General features: G+C 52.5%; 3 protein-coding genes across 5 annotated transcripts; 2 read left to right on the top strand and 1 right to left on the bottom strand.

Moving 5' to 3' along the window:
* The first annotated feature begins 81 nt into the window (after positions 1 to 81).
* On the top strand, positions 82 to 2,906 carry Arl16 (ADP ribosylation factor like GTPase 16). The gene is made up of 5 exons (XM_057775594.1): positions 82 to 190; positions 307 to 364; positions 808 to 921; positions 1,498 to 1,613; positions 1,739 to 2,906. The coding sequence occupies exons 1-5, from the start codon at positions 129 to 131 to the stop codon at positions 1,899 to 1,901; spliced, it is 513 nt and encodes a 170-aa protein (XP_057631577.1). The 5' UTR covers positions 82 to 128; the 3' UTR covers positions 1,902 to 2,906.
* Positions 2,907 to 3,720: 814 nt separating this feature from the next.
* Positions 3,721 to 9,362, bottom strand: Ccdc137 (coiled-coil domain containing 137). Of its 2 annotated transcripts, none has more exons than XM_057775132.1 (6): positions 9,102 to 9,215; positions 8,758 to 8,923; positions 7,871 to 8,096; positions 6,256 to 6,338; positions 5,972 to 6,051; positions 3,721 to 5,743 (listed from the first exon to the last, which is right to left on the bottom strand). In XM_057775132.1, exons 1-6 carry the CDS (start codon positions 9,105 to 9,107, stop codon positions 5,528 to 5,530), a joined length of 777 nt encoding a protein of 258 aa, XP_057631115.1. In that variant the 5' UTR covers positions 9,108 to 9,215; the 3' UTR covers positions 3,721 to 5,527. The 2 variants fall into 2 exon arrangements, with proteins under 2 accessions (XP_057631115.1, XP_057631116.1); XM_057775133.1 differs by having other exon boundaries at positions 3,722 to 5,743; positions 8,758 to 8,891; positions 9,193 to 9,362.
* A 47-nt stretch (positions 9,363 to 9,409) lies between these two features.
* Oxld1 (oxidoreductase like domain containing 1) lies at positions 9,410 to 10,790 on the top strand. Of its 2 annotated transcripts, none has more exons than XM_057775908.1 (2): positions 9,410 to 9,653; positions 10,120 to 10,790. In XM_057775908.1, exons 1-2 carry the CDS (start codon positions 9,447 to 9,449, stop codon positions 10,519 to 10,521), a joined length of 609 nt encoding a protein of 202 aa, XP_057631891.1. In that variant the 5' UTR covers positions 9,410 to 9,446; the 3' UTR covers positions 10,522 to 10,790. The 2 variants fall into 2 exon arrangements, with proteins under 2 accessions (XP_057631891.1, XP_057631892.1); XM_057775909.1 differs by having other exon boundaries at positions 9,410 to 9,623; positions 10,120 to 10,773.
* The last annotated feature ends 2,616 nt before the right edge of the window (positions 10,791 to 13,406 follow it).

Raw genomic sequence — 13,406 nt, 5'->3', positions numbered from 1 at the left:
TGAGCGGCCATTGGTCTGCGCGACTAACCAATGAACCGTTCAGACGAGGGGTCTAGCCAATGAGAGCTCGCCGGAGGCGGGCCTCCCGGCGTCGCAGCTCCGAGGGACCGGGGCTCGGAGGACCGGGGATGTGTCTCCTGCTGGGGGCTGCGGGAGTCGGGAAGACCCTGCTGGTGAAACGCCTGCAGAATATCCTTCCGCACCGTGTGGGCGGGCCGGGCCCCGGGCAGGGCGGGGGACGCACCAGGGTTCCTCGGGCCGGGAAACCCGTCCTCTGCCTCACTCAGGACCTTGACCACCCGAACAGCTGAGCTCGGGAGATGGCAAGGGCGACCTGGGGGACCCTCCGCCGACGCGGCCCACGGTAGGTGTCCGCCTCTTTCGGGTCTGACTCACACGGGTTACCTTGGCGACTTGACGTGGCCTCCTCGGGCTTTTCCTGGTGGGACCCGCCGTGCCGGTGGTCAGTGGGTTGGGTGCTGCCTTCCCAGCACGGAACCGCGGAGCCTGCAGGGAACCCAAAACCCGCCTTCCCGTGGGCACTTTTCGCTCCTCTCCCCAGGGACTTATTTCGCTGTCACCCTCAGGGCCCATCACTGATGTTGACCATGGCCTGGAGTCCCCAGAGAGCTGCTTTTCTTGGTGGCGAGCTCTGCTTGAACAGTTGTGACTAACCATCGAGGTTTAGCCACCATCTATCTCCCCCTCCACACACAAATACACATCGCGGAGCTGCTACCCAGGAGTTCACAACGGCACAGCGCTTACACTGATCTCGTGCGTCGTGTTTCCCTCCCACATACACAGGTTGGCACCAACCTCACTGACATCGTGGCCCACAGGAAAATCACCATCCGAGAGCTCGGGGGTTGCATGAGCCCCATCTGGTCCAGTTACTATGGAAACTGCCATTCGCTCCTGGTGAGTCAGTACTTCGAGCTTCTTTTGGGAGCAGTGTGTGGGTCACCCCGAGCCATCGAGTAGCCGATCCTGCTATGGGATAGGGTTTTGGTGATTGCTCGTGGAAACAGTACTTGGGCTGCGTTGCCTGCTCTTAGGCATTGGTCTGAGCTCCTCAACAGGGCTCAGACTCCACGAGGGCTTGCTGAAGGCACTGTGTTCTATGCCTTGGTACCCAAGTATGTCCAACCTGTCTACATCCTCATGGTCAGTCCCATCCCCACAAGGAAGGAGTTCCAAATTCTGGGATGGAGAATTAATGGCCACAAGAGTAGATTTTATGCATTTAAAGACACCACGGACCCCCAAGTCATCCTCATACAACTTCCCTTTGCTCCCTGTTTCCAAAACCTTTGGCTTAAAAGCCACTCTGGGGCCAGGCATGTGCTTGTCTAGCTCACTCGAAGCCTTAGGTTCGACCTCGAGCATCATAGATGATCATTTTAGAAAGTTGTGTGTGCTCTTCCTGAGTCACGTGTGTGGTGCCCAGGTGGAGGGTTGACCAGGAAAACCTTAGCTTATGTTTCCTCTTCCTAGTTCGTGATGGATGCCTCTAACCCCACCCAACTCTCTGCATCCTGCGTGCAGCTCTTGGGTCTCCTTTCTGCAGAAGAACTTGCAAAAGCCTCGGTCCTGATACTCTTCAATAAAATGTATGTGTCTAGGGGATGATGATGTCCCAAGGGGTTATCTCCTCGGGTGCAGCCTAGAACATGGGATCCAGAGTGGGGAGGTGCAGATGCTGGGCAGATTTGATGAAGTGCTTCTTTAACCACAGCGACCTTCCCTGTTACATGACCGTGGAGGAGATGAAGTCAATAATCAGGCTTCCAGACATCATTACTTGTGCCAAGCAGAACATCACCGCGGCAGAAATAAGTGCCAGGGACGGCACTGGCTTGGCAGCAGTACTGCTCTGGCTCCAGGAGCAGCACAGATGAGCAGTTGACGGCAGGACGGAGCATTCTGGCTGACCCGGTGCCTGGGGACAAAGACTGACGTGACTGCCTCTGAAGATGTGTTCTGGTGAAGCAGATGCACCCAGTGTGTCCCTGAGTGACAGCGATCTTTGTGAGCCTGTGTACAGAGGCTGCTGTCATCTGGCCTCTGAAGATGTGTTCTGGTGAAGCAGACGCACCCAGTGTGTCCCTGAGTGACAGATCTCTGCAAGCCTGTGTACAGACGCTGCCGTCATCTGGAGTATGTCATCTCTGGAGAATGTCCCCAAGATTGGGAGAGGAAAGAACTGCAGGTGGCTGGATGTCTTCCTGCTATCCAGATGAAAGTGCTGCTGGGACTGCACCAGGAACTCTGGGCCTGTGCCTGAGGGCTTTGGACTCTACTGCTCCACTGAGCCCAGATATTTTTGCTAGTACAAGCTCTGCCCTTCTGAGTTTCTGATATCTTAACCATGTTCCCCAGAAAAAAATTTATATAAAGTTAATGAGTGAGTATAAGACCTGTCTCAAGAGGGCTGGAGAGGTGGCTCAGCAGTTAAAAGCACTAGCTGCTCTTCCAGAGGACCGGAGTTCAATTCCCAGCACCCACATGACAGCTCACACTGTCCGTACCTCCTGTTGAGGGGATCTGACACTCTCACACAGACATACATGCAGGCAAAACACCATGAAAAAAAAGTCTCAATGAGAAACAAAAACCAGGCAGGATGTGGTGGTACAGGGCCATGTCTTGAGCTACTCAAGAGACCAGAGTAGAAGGATCATTTTGAGCCCAGGGATTGAAGAACCCAGGCAACACTGGGGTCGGGAGAGCCTCTCTCAAAACGATAGGGGTGAGGGACCAGGTGTGGTAGAGCGTTTCTTGGGAGACAGAGGCAGGAGGATTTCTGAGTTCTGTGCTAGTCTGGTCTACACAAACACTATAAAACAAAAAGATGAAGCCAGCGATGGTGGCACATGTCTTAAATCCCAGCAATCAGGAGGCAGAGGCACTCTTTTTTTTTTTTTTTTTTTTTTTTTTTTGAGATAGGGTTTCTCTGTGGCTTTGGAGCCTGTCCTGGAACTAGCTCAGTAGACCAGGCTGGTCTCGAACTCACAGAGATCCGCCTACCTCTGCCTCCCGAGTGCTGGGATTAAAGGCGTGCGCCACCATCGCCCGGCTGGCAGAGGCACTCTTGAGTTCAAGGCCAGTCTGGTCTACAGAGCAAGTTCCAGGACAGACCGGGACACACAGAGAAACCATCTCAGGAAAACAACAGCAGCAACAACAAAAAGATGGGGAGGTTTGACATCGCCAGAGATAAGAGTGTTTCCATTGCTTCATTTGTTCTTTTAAATCTATAGTTTGTTGGGGGCTGGAGAGATGGCTCAGAGGTTAAGAGCACTAGCTATTCTTCCAGAGGTCCTGAGTTCAGTTCCCAGCACCCACATGGTGGCTCACAGCCATGTGGAACGCTGAATGTAATAAATCTTTTTAAAATTTAATAATAGCTGGGCGGTGGTGGCGCACGCCTTTAATCCCAGCACTCGGGAGGCAGAGGCAAGCGGATCTCTGTGAGTTCGAGACCAGCCTGGTCTACAAGAGCTAGTTCCAGGACAGGCTCCAAAACCACAGAGAAACCCGGTCTTGAAAAATCAAACAAACAAACAAAAAAAGAGTTACCAGAGTTCTTCGATACACTTCACAGCTGGCTACAGAACTAGCCAGTTGTGCTTTAACTGAATGGTTACATGGCTTCTGAAAAGAACACAAAAACTTACAGTTCTAATAACAATAGCCATGGGCCCTGGCTCTAGTTCTGATGCTTAGTGGGAAACGAAATGGCCAAGGCATCCAACTTATTGGACCCTGGCCCTTGCTAATTGTCTAAGCACTCATCTCCAGTCACACCGACATGCACGGACTTGAGCTGTGACCAAGTGTGTCAGAGAGCAAGGACCCAGACTTCAAAGAGAGTAAAACTTTAACGTCAGTAAACTTTACTCTGGAAAATGCAAACTTGGAAGAGTCAAGGCACTCCATGTGGGCTCCTTCCGAGCTGTTCTAGATGATGCGGGCTGTCCCATATACAGTCATATATGTGTTGCTTTATTGAATAAAGCTGTTTCGGCCAGTGGCTTAGTAGAGCAAAGCCAGACAGGAAATTCAAACAGAGAGAGAGAGAGGAGAGAGAGAGAGAGAGAGAGAGAGAGAGAGAGAGAGAGAGAGAGAGAGAGAGAGAGAGAGAGAGAAGGTAGAGTCAAGGAGATGCCATGTAGCTGCCCAAGGAGAAAGACACCTCCAGAACCTTACCAGCCTCGTGGTAACACACAGATTAACAGAAATGGGTTAATTTGTGAGCACTAGCTACAAATGCATGAGCCATTGGCCAAACAGTGTTGTAATTAATATAGCTTCTGTGTGATTATTTGGGTTTCGGCAGCTGGGAAACGAACGAGCATTCTTTTACAACTAAGAGAGAAGCCCCTAGGTCTGCCAGAAGAAGCAAGGCCCAAGCCTAGCTCTTTTGATGTCAACATGAGGGTGGTTTTTGTTTTTTTACTCTTTTTTTTTTTTTTTTTTTTTTTTTTTTTTTTTTTTGGTTTTTCGAGACAGGGTTTCTCTGTGGTTTTGGAGCCTGTCCTGGAACTCCCTTTGTAGACCAGGCTGGCCTCGAACTCACAGAGATCCGCCTGCCTCTGCCTCCCGAGTGCTGGGATTAAAGGCGTGCGCCACCATCGCCCGGCTTGGTTTTTGTTTTTTGAAACATGGTCTCATGTAGTCAAGACTGGCTTTGAACACCCAATTCCTTTGCTTCTACCTCCTAGGTGCCAGGATTCTAGGGCGGGACCGCACTCCCGAGGGGTTTGGATGAATTTCAAGGTTTTACTATCGGGAGCCAGCATCAGGTCCTCCCTCCTTTAATACTATGGGAGACACATTCAAACAGATTCCATCCTGGTCCTCTCCGAAGGCCTGCCACGCAGGAATGGACATTTTCCTACTCTCTTGGTATAATCACTCTGCCCTTCCTATCACTGAAGTCTGGTGTTTATACCTCAAGGCGTTGAGGCAGTACTGACACCCCATCTCTATCCAAACCAAACCTAGATGGGTACTCTGGCCTCTGTACACACCCCTGCAGGCAAACAAGGTGCTGACTGCCAGCCACCTGAGAGATTGATACACTTGCACTGGGTGTATCTGTTTCCACTGTACTGTTACCCTGCCTTGCATGGCACTGAACCCATAGGAGCCTCTTAAGATAGCAGGCTGACCTACAACAGCAGCTTCAGTAATCAGCTGGATTAAGGAATTGAGTCCTTTGTACAGTAGTCCTGACTTGTCTTCGCTGAGACTTGTTTCAGAATGAAGCCAGGCTCAGGAAAACACCAGCCCTCCCATCTGTGTCTCAGGCAAGTGCTGGGGGAACTTGCCCTGTATGCGGTGGAATTCACTGGTGGTCACTTTTAAAAGGATAACCTTCAGGGAACGGGGAAAGAAAAGCACCCCCACTCCCATACTGTTCAAGCCCCTATCCAGAGACAAGCATCTGCTGTCTTTCCCTCTGCCAGGTCTAGCAGCTAGCGGGACAGTTTCCAGCGCATTGGTCCCCTGGGTCTCTGAGTCACAGACAAGTCTGCAGCTTCCTCTGAGAAGAGCATCCAAGTGGGTGTGCAGATGTCACTTCCTGTCGCTGCAGCTTCTTCAGGGCTCTGTAAGCCTGCACAGCCCGTTCCCGCTCTTCCCCCAGAATCCGCTGGCGGGCCAGTGAGGTAGCTGGAGTCAGGGACCCACCACCAGCGCCCAAAAGCATCTTTAACATTAGAGACTTCTTGCCAGGCTGAGGAAAGAGAGAGGAGGTTTTAGCACACGCTCACTAGGAAAGAAGGTGGCAAAGGGCTTTGATTGATTCAGCAGCTCATAGTCCAGGACACCTGCTCCCCAGCAGACACAGCAATGACCTAACCATCCCCACTCCCTGAAGCCCATAGTCCAGGACACCTGCTCCCCAGCAGACATAGCAATGACCTAACCATCCCCACTCCCTGCATGCTTGGTCCCCACGTACCGCATCTCTGCCAATGCTCCGTCTAGGCTGGACCGTCAGCTCCGGGGGCTGCAGCACAACCTCTCCAAACTCCACAGTATCTGGAAAGTCAGTGAACAGAAGCTGCTGTTCAGAGCCCGTGGCATTTCTGACTCACTGCCCGTCCGCCCTTTCTTGAGGGCTTCAGGACTCACTCATCCTCAGGTGAGCCCGGAAGAGTCCAGAGGTACCAGCAAGGAGGTCTAGGGGAAAACAGGTAGCCCTGTGCGGACTACAGCTGCTGTCCCTGCTGTGGGAAGACCTACCTTTCAGCAGCTCCTGCTCCAGCCTGTCCACTGCTCTTTCCTCCCTTTTCTTCTGGGCTTTTTCAAGGCGCCGCTTCTGGAACCTGGGGGGAAAAGCACGTTTTTCAGACTCCTAAGCGTTGGTTCCATCTTAGGGGCAGCAGAGGCCAGCCTGACCTCAAGGGTTGCCAGATACGGAAGTGGGAGGCAAACCCATGCTCTGCAGCCAACAGGCTCCCCGAGGGTCAGTAGTTCTCAGCCCTCGGGAACAATGACAAAGTCTAGACATTCTGGATTTCCCACACAGCCTGGACCCATAGGTATCTACTGGAACAATGCCCTCCATACTGAATGTCGGTTATGAGACTGGATCCAAAGGCCTTGCAAAGTGCTGTATGTGTGACACACCACACCTCTTCGTGAGCATTTGGAGAGCTCGATGGCTCTGGCTCGTCTGACTGTAGTATTAGCAGGAAGTAGAAAGCAATCTTTTTACATCTTTGAAAGAACAGAAAGGACACATGTCTGCAGTACTAGTGAGGAGGAAAAGAAGACAATGTAGCCATTCTTGTTGGTCATCTTTTTGTTTGCAACCCTGTCTGGCCTGAACTCACAGCAGGCCCCCAACCTCAGCCTCCTGGATCCTGGAATTGTAGGCAGGAATGACCATGCATGGTTGTAATTTTTCTTCAACTTCAGTGAAAGCCCAGACTGAGCCAGGCAGGTCTCTGTGAGCTCAAAGCTACCCTGGTCTACAGAATGAGTTTCAGGACAGCCAGGGCTACAGTGAAACCCTGTTTCAAAAAAACTAAAAAAAAAAGAGCCGGGTGGTGGTGGTGCACGCCTTTAATCCCAGCACTCAGGAGGCAGAGGCAGGTGGATCTCTATGAGTTCGAGGCCAGCCTGTTCTACAGAGCTAGTTCCAGGACAGGCTCCAAACCTATAGAGAAACCCTGTCTCGAAAAAACAAAAAAAGAAAAAAGAAAAAAAACAGAAAAAAGAAAGAAAGAAAGCCGGGTGGTGGTGGTGCACGCCTTTAATCCCAGCACTCGGGAGGCAGAGGCAGGTGGATCTCTGTGAGTTCGAGACCAGCCTGGTCTACAAGAGCTAGTTCCAGACAGGCTCCAAAACCACAGAGAAACCCTGTCTCGAAAAACAAAAACAAAAAAGAAAGAAAGCAACCTCAGGCCAATTCTTCCTAAAAGTTGAGGTTAGTGCATCTAAATAAATATTTTTTTGCCTATATAGTCAGGGATGGCGAGAACAGGAAGTTACTGAGTAAGTTGGGGGAATCCAAGCTTGTAATGGACTTCTAATGGTTGAACACCATCCATATGGGCAACACAAGAGCACATCATGACAGTGGAATTAACTCCTCTTTATAGTCAGGGACACCAGGCCACGAAGGTATAGAACTTGCACAAACAAGACAGACTAGAGAGAAACCCACTACAGGACAGGTGACAGGCTGATGCCAACCTCCCAGGGGCCACTCCACAAGGGTGATTCCCTTGGGGATAAAGTCTTAGCAGACACCAAGCTACAGGAGCTTTTCCTACAGCAGTGCACCCAAGGCAGATAACCGTCCCTTCTTGTCACCAGGACCCACAGCCCTGGGCCTCCCGGCTCAACTCACGCTTTCTTCCGTTCAGACTTCTCCTTCTTGGGAGCTGCCTGCACCTCTGGCTGCCGAGGGGCCTGGTTCTTGCTAAGGAACAGCACATGCTGGGCCTCCTGTTCCATGCGTTGGACGTAGGCCACTTCAGACTCCCCCTTCCTCTGCTTGAACTTGGGGACAACGATGTCTGTCTCTTCTTCCCCCTTTGCTTCCTTTTCCAGTGTCTCCTTGAAAGCCGCCTGGGCTGAGGACAAAGGACACCCAGAGTGGTTGGTAACCAGCAAGCAACCTGTGACCATTTCCCCTTCTACAGCCACAAGAAGCAAAGACCAGGCTTCAGGACGAGCACCAATCTACAATATTCAGTTCAGGGCAGCCCTACAGATGTGATCTCACGACTCACTGGCTCTGGCCGACACAGGTGAACAAGGAAGCCGGAGTGTCCAGCATGGTGGCACACACCTGTAATCCCAGCACTCAAGAGGCAGAGGCAGGCAGATCTCTGTGAGTTCGAGGCCAGCCTGGTCTACAGAGTGAGTTCCAGGACAGCCAGGAATACACTGAGAAACCCTGTCTCGAAAAACAAAAAAATACAGCAGTGTGACTGGCGAGATAGCTCAACCAGTAGGAATATGTGCTCCTCAGGGTCGTGGTTTAGCTGCCCAGCAACCACACTGGGCAGCACAGGCCTGCAACTCCAGCTCCAGGGGATCCAACACCCATGCACATTCCTCCTGACCACTCACGCTTGCATGTACATAATTAAAAATAAGATCTCAAAAGTCAAAGCGTGGTGAGTTACAAAAGAGCACTGCTGTAAAATCAGTGCGACGCTGTCCTCCCCACACTGTGTACTCCCGCCTCAGACAAGGCTACGCTGGCACCCAGCAAGGGCTGTTGCATACCCTCCTTCTTTCTCTTCTTGTTGCTGAGCTGCTTTTTCATCTCCTGTCGGCTCCTCATAATCTCTCGGAGCCGGAAAGGGATTTCTTGCTCATCTTGATTCTTGGGCTTGCAATTCACTTTCTTCTTTTCTTTGCTGGAAAGATAACCCGGGAGTGAGACCCTTCCCTAGGACAACATAAGCAGAAACAAAGGAAGAAATGGTGCCGGATCCATGAACATACAGACGGTCCTCTCCTCACCCTTGACCCAAGCTGCCTTGAACTGGATTTTTCTCCGCCTGCTAAGGCAAAAGTCCGTGACCTCATACCGGGAACGTGCCTCACGAGAAACTTGAGACACTCACCTCCATTCATTCACACATGGCTGAGCGTGGGCCCGGGCTGAATTAGGTAGATAAGCTCCCAACTGGGTCCTCTCCCGGGGATGGCACCCACCTGCGCTGTCCTGGCCGTGAGGCCAAGCGCTGCTGTCCCTTCGCCTGCTGCTGCCGCCGTCGCGCTTGCGGCTGTCCTGAGCCTCCAGGACCCGCCAAACGTGTGCCTCTTGCACGCCCGGGCCCTGCCATTACTACTGCTGGAGCTCCCCGCACGAAGCCATTTCCGCCCTCTTGCGAGCCCCCGCCCCGTGAGCATCACTTCCGCTTCCCGTGCTCCTGCCCAAGCCATTGGCCTCGGAGTCTGCACCGGCTATGGGAATACTGTCGCGGAGCCTGTCCGGAGGAGGCCGGGTGGGAGCTGCGCTCCGCTACCGGGCCAGTTCTCGCGGGCCGAGTGGGCCGCACTGCCCCCGCTGGGTTGCGGGAAGCCTCTCGCGCAGCCGGGGTGTCCCAGGTCTGGGAGGCCAGCCAGCCCTTGGAAGAGTCACGGTCAGCGCGCTCCCTGAGAGCTTTCTTCAGGTTTGGGCCCCAGACCAAGTACCAGTTAGTGACCGGGGTCACGGGTGAACACCAGGGGCTCTAGAGACGGAGATTGGGGTGACCCGATGTCCTCTGAGCTTCTCTTGTGATGTCGGAAGGCCGACAGGACTGAGGACGACGCGGATAGTCCGCGTGGTCAGCGGAGGAGTGTTTAGTGGCTGGAGAGGGTCAGCCAGTTCTGCGCAATCGTTTGGAACTCAGACCCAGTTCCTGGCACTGAACCAGGCCCTTAACACGTTTCTTCTCATACCAACCAATGTGTCCGTTTCACAGATAGGGAAACAGTGTACGGAGTGAAATATAATAATAATTTGTCTACGGTACTGCAGGAAGTGAGGAGGCCGAGAAGGATGTTGAGCCACCAGGCCAATGCTAGGAAGGGTGAACATTCCCCAGTGCCTTACCAGCTTCCTGGAGAGTCACACTGCTTATCCCGTGTTCGCAGGGCACACAACAGTCCTCCAGCTGGGGCAGCTGCCAGAGTCTTCCCCGAGGAAGACACAGTGTTCTTCACAGACACCATGCTCCAGTGCGAGCCACTGATAACCGCAGAGAGTTGGGGATGGACCACAGGGAAGAAGGTGCGGAGGATGACGGGGAGCCAAAGGCCTCCCAGCCCCGGGAGAAGCCCCCAGACCCTCCGCCACTTGAGCCTCCCACAAACTGCTGCATGAGCGGCTGCCCTAACTGTGTGTGGGTAGACTATGCAGAAGCCCTGCTCAGACACTACCAGGATGGGGGGGAACAGGCCCTGGCCGTTCTAGAGGAGCACGTGAAGGATGAGAACCTCAAGGCCTTCCTCAGGATGGAGATCCGGCTCCGGCTCCGCACCCAGAGTGGAGGCTGAGCCAGTGTACGTGGGACTCCGGGCCGTGGACAGATGCTTCCTTTAGAAGCACAGGGCCACTTTTATCCTTGAGCCTGGAAGACTCAACTTGTCTGCCGGGAATAGGAAGTAATGTGTAAGAACTTCACCTCTGAATAAATTCTCTGCGCCAACCAAACTGTGTGGTCCCTCTGCCTGCATTGGCAAAGGAAGCATACCCAGGCTGGGTCTGTGTCCCAGTGAGCGGCCACAGGTTTCCTCACCGGTGAAGATGAGCCCTCAGTCAATGAACATCCTACGACAGGATCACCCCAGGCCCCATTGTACCTGGGGTGTCCCGGTGACTGTGAGCTCTGGTTCCCACCTGTGCAGTAAATGAGAACCATCATGTGGGAGGGGCATAGCTGCTCCCTGTCTCCTGCTGGGTCCTGATGGGAGGGGATTTCTTTCTACCCTGTAGGGTCATCCCTTAGAGCTCTGGGGCATCAAGCTCCAGAACCAACTGCACGGCACTAGCAAGGGCTGAACTTACATGTGTTTGTGCCCACCTACTTTGTTAGAACAGCTGGGATTATAGAGTGACTTTTTTTTTTTTTTTTTTTTTTGGTTTTTCGAGACAGGGTTTCTCTGTGGCTTTGGAGCCTGTCCTGGAACTAGCTCTTGTAGACCAAGCTGGCCTCAAACTCACAGAGATCCGCCTGCCTCTGCCTCCCAAGAGCTGGAATTAAAAGCATGCACCACCACCGCCTGATCTTCTGTTGGGTTTGAGCTGATAAATAGGACTTTTTCCATGTTTGGTGTTTTACACAGACCTGTGACAAAATTAAGACCAGAAAGTCGGGGCACTTGGCTAGTGGGCGACAGAACACGGTTCAGGCTGGCATCTTGGACAGTGACTCATGCCATCCAAAGTACACAGCCAGTGGGGCTTGGGCCCAGATAAACGTGATAATGGTGACCACACCTATGAGATCACAGACTTTTGTATAGCTATTTCCTGTGGATTGAAGCATCTCCTTAAAAGAGGTTCTAAAGATGGTTGGTTTCTCTGTATAGCCTTGGCTGCCCTGGAACTTCTCTAAAGCACAGAGATCCGCCTGCCTCTGCCTCTCAAGTTAGGATTAAAGGAGTCCCCATACCTATTGTAAGTAGACATCTGTTCACATCTCCAGGAAATGTTAACACCAGTGGTCAGCATCTCCAGCACTTGACAATTGTGGCTAAGGCCAGTAAGGCTGTGCAGTATAAGATTCCCTTGAAGAAAACTCATTGGCCAGCCCTTCGCAGTGGGCCCAGGTCTGCTTCTGGGTATGTGGCACTCAAGTTCTCAGACTCTGCCATGCTGGCCTGTATCTTACCGTGCCTCCATCAATTTAATCCCCAGGTGCTTACCACCATGCATCTGTGAAATGCCCCACAGTAGCCCAGACACCAGCAGTGTAATGTGCCTCCTCCTAGCACTTCCGTGCAGAAGACAAAGATTAACACAGAATCATGCAGAGCTGTCTGTGTGGCACATACTTGTAATTCCAGTACTTGAGGGGCATCCTTAGCTTCATGACAGTTTGAGGCCAGCATGGAACTACATAAGACCATGTCTTTAAAAAGAAAACAAACCGGGCAGTGGTGGCGCACGCCTTAATCCCAGCACTCGGGAGGCAGAGGAAACAGGCACAGGAAATGGAGCACACAGACAGAGTAGCAGATGCAAAGACCTTGGGGTTGGAATGCAAGAGGCGGGGCTGAAAGGCAAATGGGGGAAAGGGGGCTGTCACATAAAGCATCAAAGTCCACGGTTTCCTCAGTGGATGGGACAGAAAGGGAATGGGTGAGCCCAAGCAAGAACTGTCTGGAAAATGGCCCTGTTGTTTCTGGGGGCATCGTCCCACAACTGGTGAAGATAAAACTTCCCCTTCCCTTCTTGACCATCTGCTGGCAGGGAATGTCCTTCCTTCAGGTCCTTGACTGCTCCTGAATTTCTTCTGCCCACCCCAGCATCCCAGTCAGTGGTGACTCCCTCAAGGCCCAGCAATCTCATTAGTGTAGCATCCCAGCAGAGTCATAATCCGCTCACCACGAGAAGAATAAATCCCTAGGCCACTGCTCTGCTGACCCAGGTCCAGCCGACTGGCACCTGCGGCTCCCTGAGACCTGTCCAGTGCTTGGTGAGTCGCGACCCATCCCGTTGCCTTTTCTGACAGCCAGGTCTCTGCTCGTTCAGAGTTGGTGTTGTGGGAAAACAACAATTTTTTACCACCTCTGCCAGGCTTTGGGTCTTTAAGAGTTCGTCCCCTTTCCCTGTCCTTTGGAGAGGACATCCTGCCAATCACCTCCTCTGCTTCTCCACAATGTCAAATGGTAGTGCCTGTTACCAAGGCCAGCCACCTGAACATATAGCTACGTGGTACCGGCTTCAGGTCAGTCGGGGTTAGGCATCTCGGGCGTGGTTTCCATAGAGACAGCGCTGATTGTTGGAGCTCTGTTGGGTTCATGGCGTTTGGCTAGGGAAGTGTTTTACTACTGGGAAGTAAGGATGGGTGCCTCAGAACCGAGCATCCTGGTCTCCTAAGCTTTTGAGTCCTGGTTGGCAGGCTGGTGCTGGCTTCAGGGACAGAGGCTGAATTTAGGAAGGGCAGGGGGAGCTGCTGAGATTGAAGTGAGCATCGCCTACTCTGCTGATCAGTTTCAGGCTTGATCCTGCAGACCACTGGCAGTAATTTAAGGCTGTTCCAGTACTATACCACATAGGACTTAGGGCAGGAAAGGGGACTCTAAGACGCAGTTGGTCTCTTGGATAGCTAAGGGTCAGAGCGACGCCTCCTGCCTCCTGTCTGGGTCACCTGTATTCAGCAGCAGGTGAAGTTTATTAAGGCAGCTTCCTAGAACTCTGGGAGATTAGGAGTCTC

This window comes from Chionomys nivalis, chromosome 7 (assembly GCF_950005125.1).
Source record: "Chionomys nivalis chromosome 7, mChiNiv1.1, whole genome shotgun sequence".
NCBI lineage: Eukaryota > Metazoa > Chordata > Mammalia > Rodentia > Cricetidae > Chionomys > Chionomys nivalis.
This window is presented reverse-complemented; position numbering and strand designations above follow the sequence as displayed.

Coding starts and splice junctions, on each gene's coding strand:
- Oxld1 (XM_057775908.1), top strand. CDS start 9,447: ATGGGAATACTGTCGCGGAGCCTGTCCGGAGGAGGCCGGGTGGGAGCT. Junction 9,654..10,119: donor TCCCTGAGAGCTTTCTTCAG/GTTTGGGCCCCA, acceptor CCGTGTTCGCAG/GGCACACAACAGTCCTCCAG.
- Ccdc137 (XM_057775133.1), bottom strand. CDS start 9,323: ATGGCAGGGCCCGGGCGTGCAAGAGGCACACGTTTGGCGGGTCCTGGA. Junction 6,339..7,870: donor AAGTCTGAACGGAAGAAAGC/GTGAGTTGAGCC, acceptor TTTTCCCCCCAG/GTTCCAGAAGCGGCGCCTTG. Junction 5,744..5,971: donor GGAGCATTGGCAGAGATGCG/GTACGTGGGGAC, acceptor CTCTTTCCTCAG/CCTGGCAAGAAGTCTCTAAT.
- Arl16 (XM_057775594.1), top strand. CDS start 129: ATGTGTCTCCTGCTGGGGGCTGCGGGAGTCGGGAAGACCCTGCTGGTG. Junction 365..807: donor CTCCGCCGACGCGGCCCACG/GTAGGTGTCCGC, acceptor CCACATACACAG/GTTGGCACCAACCTCACTGA. Junction 922..1,497: donor GAAACTGCCATTCGCTCCTG/GTGAGTCAGTAC, acceptor TCCTCTTCCTAG/TTCGTGATGGATGCCTCTAA.